The 12,956-nt window shown below is 36.3% G+C and overlaps 1 protein-coding gene across 7 annotated transcripts in view; it reads right to left on the reverse strand.

The window, feature by feature from the left end:
• The window catches only part of LOC306884981 (engulfment and cell motility protein 1-like), a 93,548-nt gene that overhangs the window by 51,341 nt on the left and 29,251 nt on the right, over positions 1-12,956 (reverse strand). For 3 of the 7 annotated variants that reach the window (XM_079441268.1, XM_079441264.1, XM_079441269.1), the window contains exons 1-5: positions 10,490-10,728; positions 3,814-3,945; positions 3,158-3,198; positions 1,808-1,880; positions 1,648-1,698 (exon numbers count right to left, since the gene is read on the reverse strand). In XM_079441268.1, the coding sequence (XP_079297394.1) occupies positions 1,648-1,698; positions 1,808-1,880; positions 3,158-3,198; positions 3,814-3,891 (243 nt within the window). In that variant the 5' untranslated portion in view covers positions 3,892-3,945; positions 10,490-10,728. Of the gene's footprint in view, positions 1-1,647; positions 1,699-1,807; positions 1,881-3,157; positions 3,199-3,813; positions 3,946-9,727; positions 9,748-10,489; positions 10,729-12,956 lie in introns of those variants that run through there. The other 4 variants (XM_079441267.1, XM_079441263.1, XM_079441266.1 and 1 more) reach the window with 2 other exon arrangements.

Here is a 12,956-nt window from a genome sequence, read left to right on the forward strand (position 1 = left end):
GTGCCCTCCAAAAGTATTGGATCGGTAAAGACAAAATTGCTCTGTTGGCTGTGGAGTCAAGACATTTACAAATATGATTAAAAGATGACTATGAGACAAAACTACAGAATGTCACATTTTATTATTAGCCGTTTCAACACATATATGTTTTACCAAATAAAAAGAACAGCACTTTTAGAGTTTCATCCCTCTATCTGATGTGAGCATAAGTATTGGAAGAGTTGCCTCACAGGTCTTTCTAAGTGATCAGCTGTGTCCTGTTGCATTAATTCTTCAGATATTAAAAGCAGGGAATGTGTCGTATCAGTTATATCCATTACTTCTGCATTCTGAATCTTGCATTTGATGATGACACACATAAACCAGGATGAAGATGAGGGAGCTGACTTTGAGAGAAAAGCAAGCAATTTGGATGCTAAAAGAAAAGAGGAAGTCAATTAGAGCTCTAGCAAAAACAAAGGGCATGGAGAAATCAAGAGTTTGGAAACCACCAGCAACCAACAACTACCTGATCGGCTGAGAAAACAACAGTAGTTGATGACAGACAAATCATAAAAGCTGTGAAAATGAATCCTAAAAGACGTGTCTGTAAAATCACCAACAACTTCCAGAAAGCTGGAGTGATGCTCTGACAATCTACTGTCCTCAGGAGACTTTGACACAGAATTACAGATGCTACACAGCAAGATGAAAACCTCTGACCAGCACCAAAAATAGAAAGACAAGATTAGAGTTTGCAAAAAAGCACAAAGGTGAGCCAGAAGAGTTTTGGAACTGTGTTTATGGACCGATGAGACAAAGATGAACCTTTATCTAAGTGATGGGAAAGCAAAAATGTGGAGAATAAAAGGAACTGCAATAAATCTAAGCATACAGCCTGATCTGTGAAGCATGGTGGAGGTGGTGTCATGGCATGGGCATAAATGGCTGCCTCTGGAACAGGCTCTCAACTTTACTGATGACTTAATGTATGATGACAGTAACAATGAATTTGGAAGGGTACAAAACCATCTTGCCTACCAATATTCAAGAAAATGCCACCAGATTCATTGGGAAGTGTTTCATATTGCATCAGGACAATGACCCAAACCACCCTGCCAGTTCAGTCAAGGACTTTATAAGGGCAAAGAAATGGAAAGTCTTAGATTGCCCATCAATCTCCAGATTTAAATCCGATTGAACGTGAATTTCACCAGCTGAAGAGGAGAGTAAAGGCAGAAACTCCCCAAAACAAGCAACAATTGGAATTGGCTGCATTAAAGGCTGGGAAAAGTATTTTAAAGGATGAGACCAAGAGTCTGGTGATGTCTATGGGTCACAGACTCACTGCTGTGATTGTGCGCAAGGGATCTGCAACTAAATAATAGCTTCTAATCTTTTATATCTGCCTTATGTTCAACTGTCCCAATACTTATGCTCACATCAATGAGTGGGATGGACTCTAAAAGTGCTGTTCTTTTTATTTGGTAAAATATGTATGTGTTGAAACGGCTAATAATAAAATGTGACATTCTGTAGTTTTGTCTCATATTCATCTTTTAATCATATTTGCAAATGTCTTGACTCCACAGCCAACAGAGCAATTTTGACTTTACTGTTCCTATACTTTTGGAGGGCACTGTATATAAACTCAAATGTGCTACTCACAGCTGACGTAGTAAGCCGCAGAATGGAGCCGTTTTTAATGTTGTTGCGATTCTGGGGAAAAAAAAAGAAAAGTGGAAAAGAGGCATATGCACTGGTATGAGGCTTTTTTTAAATTATTGAGCTTAGCAATACAGCTTCTTTTTGAGATTTTGCATTTAACCTTTTCAGTGATGTAGAAGCTGGTTGAGTCAGCATTCTGCAGGGCAAAGGTTTCAGGGTTTGGCAAGTTCCACCTAACGAGAGAAAATTCAGACGATCATCAGATACGGTGTTACAATCTACATCTTAATGGTAGCAACATTCTTTTGAAACAACAACGATGCTCAAGGTAAGCAGTGCTGCGCTTTCAAACACTACTTAATTATTAGACAATACACAGAGGTAAAATTAGGGGTGGGCGATATCCCGGTAGACATGATTAACCAGTAGAAATTTGTCAACTGGTAGAGATTTTGGACTATTGTCTCTATCGCAGTTAGACGCTCACATGAAGTTCCTGTACATGGTCACGAAAACTTATTGTTTGCATGCGTTTTTAAGCATTGAGGTTTAAAAACAAGTGATTTTAAGTTGTTGAAACAATCAGCAGTGAGTTTCTGAGCGCTTTCAGAGAGCGTGGGAGTATTGAACAGTTATTTTTGCCACTTTATAGGCCTTGAATGATTAAAAACACCCTTGTATGTGTAAAAAAGCCCGTCTTTGCAAGTATCCTCATAAACACAGCAATTTATGTCTTAAGTGAAAACAAACAGCTGAGAAAGAAAGCACGTGTAACAGTATATTAGATGAGTGCAGCTCTTAAAGTGACAGCAGTCTAATATTCCTGGTGTCCGTAATTCATGTTAATCAAACAACAAAAGAGAAAACCTCTCACTGTTCTTGACTAAATCACTTTTGTAACATTAATAAGAAGAAATGTATATTTAATTTACGCAATGAAAAATATGCAGTGTTTTTATACATTTTATTACTTTATACAGTGTATGTAGCATTTCTTATTTATTTGTAATACTGTAGATTTTTTGTCCTATTGCTTGCAATTAGTTTCTTATTTAATTGCTGATTGTATACATGTCTTGCATAAGTTTTTTTTATTTAGGCTAGTATTAGTTTTTGTTTTTTGTTTTTTTGGTGATGTCGACACTGGTGACAAGAATTATGAGGTTTCTATGGTATCAAAAATTGATATTATGAAGACCTTATTTAATCAAAAATAACTATATTGTAACTATATTATACACATTACTGTGAAAATTACTCATATCGTGATATAAGATTTTGGTCATATCACCCACCCCTAGGTAAAATGAAAAGAAAATGCCACTAAAACAGTCAGTTTCCTTCAAATATACATTCATTACATACATAGATTTAACCCCCCTCAACCCCCCACCAAATAAAAACACCTCAGATTTGCACAAATCACTATTTTAATATCACAATAGCAAATTTCGCTGAAAGGTGATGAGTTTGCAGGTGTGAATGCGTACAAAAAATGTTTGTTACTTACCCCTCACAGACTTCTTTAATGATGGCTGAGAGAGGCTTTTTCTATGGAGAAAAAAGCAAAACATTAACAAAAAAAAGTTTTTCCTCTAGTCTTGGAATCTTATGTCTTTACCACTAATAAACACTCTTCATACTCAATAGTACTGCTGCACTGATATTAGTTTGTACAACTTTTGATCAAATGTTCGGTTGAGTCAAGTAAATAGCGAATAAAGAATTTCACAAATTATGAATAAATAACTTCAGGGTGATTTATGCAAGGTTTGTCTCTCAATAGTGTTAATAGCACATCGTCTTCATCAGTCAGACACTCACTGCAGGGCCTTCTCTCTCAAATTTTAAAGGAATAGTTCAGCCAAAGAGGAAAATCAAGTCATTATTTATTCACCATGTTTTTCCAAACCCACATTACTTATTCTTCTGTGAAGCACATAGTTATTAAAGGACTGAGGGGTCTCTTTTTGGTGTTCAGATATCAACAGCTGTGCTCATGAAATGTCCTTTTATGTCAAGAAAGGGTTTTAAACAACATGGAGCTTAGTAAATACTGACAGAATGTACATTTTTGGGAGAAAAAGCAAAAATGTGCTATTTTAAGATACATCTACATGCATGTAGATGCATATACAGAAGACAAAATCAGCCATAGGCACTGACCTGGTCAATCTCCATAAGTTTGGGAAAGGCCCCCGGCCACTCAATGGCCACCTTCACAATGTCTGCTGGGGGCGGCATGGCTGCGCTGATGGAGGATGTGGCCACTCACCACTGCCTGGCTCTCATCCAAGCCTGTAGAGGGAGATAGAGGGAGAAAGCTAGGGTTAGACTATGCATTCTAATTTATTAAACACGTCTCTTTTATCAAATAAATAAATAGTATAAGCATGGATGTCAAAAATAGCAGTACTTTGGTAGTAAGTCAATGCTAGACTGTCACAATTCCAGTATTTCAAACTACCGGTAGTACAGAGTTGGATTAGATTCCAGAGTGCTGCTGTTGATTTGATCTATATGCTCTATGGGTCTCTTTCTTACTATCCACCTCCTTGTTATCTATTACAACAACTGAGCGAGCATCAAATATTTGGTTCAAAAGTTTGACCTTGAGGTCAGAACAGAGAGCTCTTTCTGTCACTGGATAATGTACTGCTAATATGCAAGAGCTAACACTGAGGAATTCTTCTGGAAAACCTTGAAAATGCATTTTAGGAATGCAAAGCTTTGACTCGTGCAGTGTCACTGAGAGATTCACTCTGAACAAGAACATTCCTCCTTTGTGACATCTGATACCAGGACATTTTAATTACTGCAGTAAGATCTACACACTTGTGTGTTTTTTAAACGCTTCCTTTTTCATGTCTGAACTTTGCTTTTAAACTAAAAGTACTGAGATCAACTGCCATCAGACAGAATATATAGCACCTATTCAGCTAAATGTGCTTTTCAGAATAAAATGATTTGCCAAAATCTATAAGCTACAACTAAAGTTTGCTTTGTTAAGGTTACAAGTTTCTTCTAAAATCAACAGTGTTGTTCTATATAAATCACAGTGTGCGCCAAGTTGAGCAGTCATGGGATATGCAAACACAGGTTGTCATATATTAATGTGCTCATGGTTGTATGTCATATAATGATGACAAATTGACATGTTGACAAATGACTCATTTTTGCTGTTTAGTTTATATAAACAGTCTTGGTGGATTGCTGACTGCAGCTTTGTATTGTGATACAATTCAGTACATTGAATTCTGTATTTCAAAAGAGCAAGGGAAATGTGCTTTTCTATTGGCTGAAATTAAATAGACTATTTTCTTTTAACCCATTTCAAACAGCAATAAAGAGCAGCAGAGCAAATGAGCAAAAATGTCTCTCTCTAAAGCACATTAACAAATAAATTCATTTGCACTATAAAAGATAGGCTTTTTCTTTATAGCTGTAGTCAAACTAACAGAAGTTAATTCCAGCACAATTTTCTTTGAAGTATCTGGCTTGCAATATTTACTAAATTAGAATTATTATTATTAATAAGAATAATACTTTTAAAATTGTTATCATCCGAGTTACATTTTAAAGATGAATAACCATCTTAAGTCTCATAAATCGCACAATACAATAAATCAGAAAATCCTCTCCAAGAAAAGGTTAGGTGAGGCGATCAAGAGAAAGTTAAATCCCTGTGTAAATTATTTAGCACTCGTGTCACTCAGGAAACTGCGGATCATCTTTGGTCCTTGTGGATAAACCCGGTTACATATTTAATCCCCCATTCCATAATGCATGGGGATGATTCTTGGAGAGAAAACAAGAACACACACAGCCTGTGAAACAAGCATTCATTCAACCCATTCAAACAAGCTGCCATGTCACTCTGCCATGACTCATCCCATAATAATCTCCACAGACACTACCCAGGCTCGGTTGCTATGGCATCTGCTCCATCAGAGGTTGCAACTTTCGAGGGTGGTTCTCTTGGAAATGTTTCATTCCTCATAAGAAGTTTCCCCATTGCAGATGGCATGATTTCAAGTTGACAGAAGTCAATAAATCTCAGTACCAGGATTTATGTAAAGCTCTCAGCTGTCGTTCAAATGGACAGAATAGCTGCACATAGTTGTATTTTTTATCCTTTGGTCTTATATGATTTGAGATACTGTAAACATAAATTAAGAGAGAGGAGTTCATTTGAAATTTTATTTAAATGGCAACCATTTATTTATGTATACACTTATATATTTATGTATGCATGTATGTATGCATTTCTTTATTTTGAAACACTGAATGATCATGAGAAATGATACATATGGGTAAACAGTTTCTTTCAAACGTTTATTCATGTTTAATTCTTACTGTAAATAGTAAAGAGGAAGAGATGATCGGTTCACATGCTGCTTGAACTGAGGTGGTTACAGCCTACAGCCACATTAAAGAGCGTCAAAACCACATGTATTTTTTGCATGTCATGATAAATTAACTGCATTTGAAATCTGGGACTGTGTTTCATAATAAAAGTAACAAAGCACAAAGTTTATTGCGATTATTGAATGGCAGGAGCGCTACAAACAGTGTTTAGTGAAGTTCATGCATCAACAAACGTTGATTTTGACATTCAAGAAGCCATATCACGATATCAGTATTGATCAAAAATGAAAAAACAATATCGCTAATACAGTATAGCATCCACACAGCTGACATGTTTACCTGTGGTAGTTTATCCATGTTGTATCCACAAAAACGTTAATTAAATTTATTAAATGTAACTATTTCAGTCAACGATTTGGGCCCTCCAAAACTATTTAGGCTGATAACAAAAATGACTTTTTTGAACATTTCGGTCTATCACTCATTAGCATAGTGCATGAACATGAAGTCAAACATTTAATCAAACTCTTGTTTTATTTTTATGAAGGAGAACACATTTTTCATGCTTTTGACTTTAATGTGGCTGTGTGTTGAGCATTTACTTAAAGATATGGTCATGAAAGTGCTATAAGACTGAGGACCACTCCATTTATTTATTTATTTTTTGAATATGTATGCATTACTTTTTCTAGGTTTCACAGGTTTGGCTGCACTACAAGAAAATAAAACTCATGCACAAAGCTATTACAACATTCAAGTGGTTTAATTCCACACTGTATGTTGACATAACAGTAGCATGAAATGCTGGATATGTGGATACAACCACAAAGCCAGTGGGACACAAGCAACAACCATGTAAGGTACTTTCACCAAACCAAGTCTATTAAAGTATTTTTTTTTTCCACTAAAGCATTCATGTCTTGTCCATCAAAAAGTTCCACAAAACAAAAGATGAATTAAAAGTGAAACAAATTTGCATTTTTGATAGACATGTTTTCTTAAACCTACACAATAATGCTGTTGAAAGGAACCGAGAAGAAAACAGACCGACAGACAGGGTTTGATTTCTTCAGAGGGTTTAATAGTCCAGTCATTTAAACAGGCAGGCCTAGAGATGTCTCTGTCTCTCTGATGGGGGCAGGGACACACACAGAATTGCCTGCTCTTCCATTCCAATCCCTTCTGTAAAACCCACTGAATTAATCAATCATTCTGGCCTGTGGCCTTGTCCACCACCAGTTCCCTCAAAACATTCAGCCTTCACTGTGAGAAAAAATAAAGCTGAGGAACTATACAACTGCACTATACTCTCATTACCATACTGCACATTAGTATCACAGAGGTTTCTAGACAAAACATAGTATTGCCATTGTATATAAGACTTATACCATGGTATTATCAAGTTTTAGGACATGTACTAGGCAATACTAGGGCTGTGCAATTAAATCGAATTAATTTGATTATCATGTGCATCTCGTCAGGTTCAGTGATTGGCAGTAAATTGCCATCACCTGCTTTCAAATGGAGCGGGAATTCCTACACAGAGCCGTAGTTCACAGACAAGATCGCGTTCATAAATCGCAGACGAATCACCTTCGATTATGAACACGAAATTGCCTAGCTTGTCAGTGAACTACGGTTCGGTGTAGTAATTCCCGCTCCATTTGAAAGCAGGTGATGGCGATTAACTACTAATCAAGAAACCGGTTTTACTGACTAGATGTGCATGATAATCGAATTCGATTAATTGCACAGCCCGAGGCAATACCATATTTTAGGACATGTACCATGGCAATTCAATGTTTTTGGGACACATACCATGGTAATACCATGCTTTGAGGACATGTACTATGGCAATACCATGATTTTGGACACATATCATTGCAAAGCCATGTCCTAAAAACACAGTATGCAATGGCACATGTTGCAAAACATGTACCATGGTATTATCTTGTTTTAGGACATGTACCACGGCAATTCAATGTTTTTGGGACACATACCATGGTAATAGCATGTTTTGAGAACATATAGGTCCTCAACCTCTCACCAGTTTTCGCTTCACTGGATTGCCCACGTCCTGTATATATTTCAAAAGAGCCCTCCAGTGATTCATCTGATACCTCTACAAAGGGCCCCAGAGCACAGAGGGCCCACACCAACAGGGGCTACAAAGGAACAGCGAGCTTTATCTGTGCTGTGAAACAAAGAAACGCGAGACAGCTACTGAGTTACTACTACTCACTTTCTTTGTCTGAGCGATGCCGGTCGTCTCTCATTTCTACCCTGCAGGTCTGACCTGTGCCTTGTTCCTACAAACCCTTCTAGAGAGACAGGACTGCGGGTCCCGTTTTGAGACACGCATACATAGTCAATATCTGGTGGATTTCCATCGGTTGCTATAGTAATGATGTATACGTCAGAATGATACCAAGAGACATTTTCATACGACAACTGAGTGTAGCTGTCAGTGTGGAAGGAGAGGAGGGGAAATTGGAGATAGGGACTGTGCTCACGTCTATCATGACGTCTATCTCGCCTCGGTACTGAACTCACGAGAGCATGACGAACAACGCAACAGGCACGCTACACATTCATGCATGTATTGTGCAAAACCGCTGACTCGCTCACTATTCATAGCGAATGTCACACCATTCACATGAGGAAAGTGTGAGTGAAAATGAGTGCATTCAGACACCGCTTCAGACAATGCTGCACACTTTGCATGTTACACAAGGATCATATAAAAATATTATTTTAGATATTTAATAATAATAATAATAATAATAAATAACAACAACAACTTAAACTATTAAAATATTTGTAAAACAATTTAATGATGCTTTATTTTAATGATAATATTAATAGCTAAGAATAATCAAATAAAAATCATAAAATAATTATGTTAATTATAGCATTAATAATGTAATTATAAAAATAACTATATAAAAGAATATCAATAATGATAATAAACTACTACCACTAATAATTATTATTATTATTATTATTATTATTATTAGTTTATTATATTGATGATAATAAACATAACTAAACAGAATAAACTATTATTAAATATTTATGTTAATTATAGCATTAATATTATAATAAGAATAACAATAATATAAAATAGTAGTTATTTTAAACATTTTAATTATATCAATAATGATAAATTAATAATCATAATAATGATAATAATAATAATAATAATTTGAAGTTTATTACCTTAATGATAATAAATATTAATGACTAAAAGTAAAAACTTAATAATAATAATAATAAAATATTTATGTTAATTATAGCATTAATAATAGTTATAAGAGTAATTTATTATTTAAAATATTTTAGTTATATCAATAATGATAATAAACTGAATGATAATAATAATAATAATAATAATAATTAGTAGCAGTAGTGTTGTTGTTGCAAATAAATAAATATTAGCAAAAATTCATAAAATTTTTTTATTTTTTTTGCTGTCTGTCTGTCTAAATGGTTTAGAGAGGGATTTGTAAAAATGTAAGAATAGTAAAATGTGAAGAGTTTTTGGACATATTGTTTACACTACCATTACAAAATGTACTGCAGTACTACTGTAGAGTGAAGACATCATGTAGTAATTTTCTGTACTTTGACATATTCCATGATACTGAATTATCACAATATTCCGATTGCAAAATCAATTGTAGAAAATATGTCTAAAACAAAATGGCATTACCTTGTTTTTTAGTGTAATCTCTGTTTGGGAAACAGACATTTTAATTCACAATCAAACAAACTCTCCTCTCCTTACCACTAACAGTAAGCTGTTAAAAAAAAAGACATTAATTTCCCTTGAAATGTTTATAGTTCACAAAAACTACTAACAGTGTAAACAGTCAAGAGATTCTGTGCTCATTCTTTCAGGTGCTGCAGCGGGTGCCTAGTGTCAAAAACAAGCCCTCTATTTCTCATACAGTAACCAGGATATCCTGTCAAATCACTCCCACAGCTAAGCAGCAGTTTCCACATCTCCAGCTCCTCGCTTTTGCATCTCACTAGTATCTAACAAGGACACTTCTAGTAAAAATTACCCTATTAAAACAATGCTGATTAAAAAGTTACAATGTGAAAACAAGCATTTACCCACAAAAAACTGGATAAAATATGCATCTATTTAGTAAACACAGCAGAGTACAGTGTGGAAATGTCACTCAAAAGGTGCAGAGTCAAAAACATTGCAGATGAAATCTAAATTCCATATAATTTTCAAGTGTCTAGGTCAATACAGATTATCTTGCCTGCTCAACTGAGACACCTCAAAGAAGCAAACAGACTGAACGAAAACTTACAGTAGTCTATTTAGGTTTACGAAAAGAAAAATGCAGCCTGGTTCACAGATAGATCTGTAGTGATATGTTAGGGGTCGCAGAGTTGACCCCAGGGGCCAAAGTCACACCCTGCGCGGCCCGGACTCATCCACAAGCATAAAGAAACTTACCCGGAAACCTCCGCAACTAGCTGCTGCTCAAACAAGTTGATGTTCCTGCTCTTTAAGCCTGAGCAGTGCAGCCTGTTGCTTCTCCACAGAGAATCATCATCATCAACAAAAGACTTCAAAATCAAGACTAGACCCGTATTTATCACACAACTTCTCATGAACCTTGGCTTAACCAGCGAGAAAGACAGAGAGATAAAGAAAGAGAGGTGAAAGAGGTGGAGGAAGTAGGCGTTCATCACAAGAAGAGGAAACTGCTGGGCCACAGTTACACGAAAAGGCGGCAAATTTCAAAGACGCAACCCAACAGAAGACGTGATGAGGAAACAGACCCATAGGCTCCTTGCTCGGCTTATCCGAGCGTGTTGAACAATAACAGGAAATGTAGAGACGCACTGATCGCTTGAGATAAAGCAATGATTTGGAGCATATATTTAGAAGACAAATTGTAAAAATAAATATGTGTGGTGATTAGGTCAAAGGAAGTAATTTTCAAGACATGCATGTCTGTACAAGACAAAGAAATTCATTGTTACGTAAAGTTAATGAAACCTATTTTATGATTACTACGATTTTTTTACAGTAACAATCAAATATCCATTATCAGAAAGGTTTCAGTAACTTTAAGATGTCACCAAACAAATTAAAACAAATAAAAAAAATTAAAAATAAAAACTGTACAGATCATCCAGAGGGTCCTGCACGTCTGTCTTACAGATATGGTGATCCTTATACCATATAAAACAAAAATGGGCTCCATTTCACACTCAGCTGGGCCTTTCCTGAACACTTGATTCTTGATTAGTACAAATAAACATGAATGCAGTCCACTTCAGAGTAAATTTTATCTTTTAAATAATTCCTTTGATTTCTCAGAAGTCACACTTCCGCTGCAAAACATGTGCGGCCCACATAAACAAGGTTGACACTAGACTGACACTGACTCACAGTGCCATGGTAACAAAATTAAAAAACAACCCATGAAGCAGAAAAATAACATGCTCAGTTTATGACTAGCTGGGCACAATGACATTCCCGGAAACTGATGCCTGGCGCAACACACAAATAGCACTAATGATCAGTGTGGTAATTGTCACAAGGGCACATTTTAAAGGATGAAAAAAGGAAACAAGCACAAGAGCTGTTGATTACAGCATGGGCAGGCCACTCTCATTTTCCATATCATATTTTCCATATGTTTTTGATGCAGCAGCAGCAGCTGGGTGGCAAACTCAAGAGCTGCTAACATCTCGTTACCCATTAAAGGTTCAGGGGTGTGATGCTAAATTGGCTCATGTCAGTGAATGAGAAGGAGCATATGCTGGTTCCACCCATTGTGGGCTCCTAGGGGCCGGTCGGCCCTGCTCTCACAGCTGTTGAGGTGGCTCTGGGTTCCCTCGAGCTATGAATAGAGATCAGTGGAGAGCTGGTCAATGAAAAATGTTGGGTCTGGCCTAGATTCATGTGTGGTCGGGTACATAAAACCAGCGCTGTTTAGACTGACTGGTAAAATTGGTCAAGGTCTTTGAGACCAGCTTGAGAGAAAAAGAGACAAATGAGGACCAAGAAAGATCCACACATTTTTCCAGAAAATGAGCACATCTAAATTTAAACAGTGACCTTCTTTTGGGGCCTTTACTGTGATAAATGAATGGCAGCTCCACTTTCAACAATACAAAGTGCAACATGCTCAGATGTTCTCTACTCAAAGAATAGTTCACTTTAAACAAAAATATAATTCGTTTACTCACCTTCATACTGTTTTAAACCCGTATGACATACGCTGCTCTTTTTCAACAAGCAAATAACGACCCACTGCTGTCAAAAATGAAATAAAAACACCATAAAAAGAGTCCATAACCCTATTCGGACTGGACTAGTGTTGTCAAAAGTACCAACCACAATACCAGTCGCCGGTACTGAAATTTTTAAAATGTCCATTTCCCACTAACATTTGAGCACTGTTGAATGGCCAATCAGCGCTGTTTAAGAACATCCAAGAGCTTTCTGATCCTGCATAGACAACAACACAACTGAAATGTTCAAGGCCCAGAAATGTAGCAAGAACACTGTTAAAATAATCCATGTGACATCAGTAGTTGAACCGTAATTTTATGAAGCTTTTGGAATTTGTGTTCCAAAGATGAACATAGGTCTTACATGTTTGGATCGACATGAGTACGAGTAATTAATGACAGAATTGTCATTTTCGGATGAACCCTTGAAAATAGCCTAGATGGCTTAAAGAACACAGATAAATACAGCATACTGTCACAGTCAAGTATTTATTGTCTTAATCAGTTTAAGCACTTCAATCTTCTTTTTATTCAGTTACAGCAAAAGCTGGATACCTTTGTCCATATTAGGGATTTCCTGGAATGTGACATCATCAGTTCTATTACTTCTGTGATGCATATTTGGAGTTTATGCACGAGGGAGCCCTCTAGCAATGAGAACAGACATTACATGT

This window comes from Barbus barbus, assembly GCF_936440315.1.
Source record: "Barbus barbus genome assembly, chromosome: 19".
Classification (NCBI taxonomy): domain Eukaryota; kingdom Metazoa; phylum Chordata; class Actinopteri; order Cypriniformes; family Cyprinidae; genus Barbus; species Barbus barbus.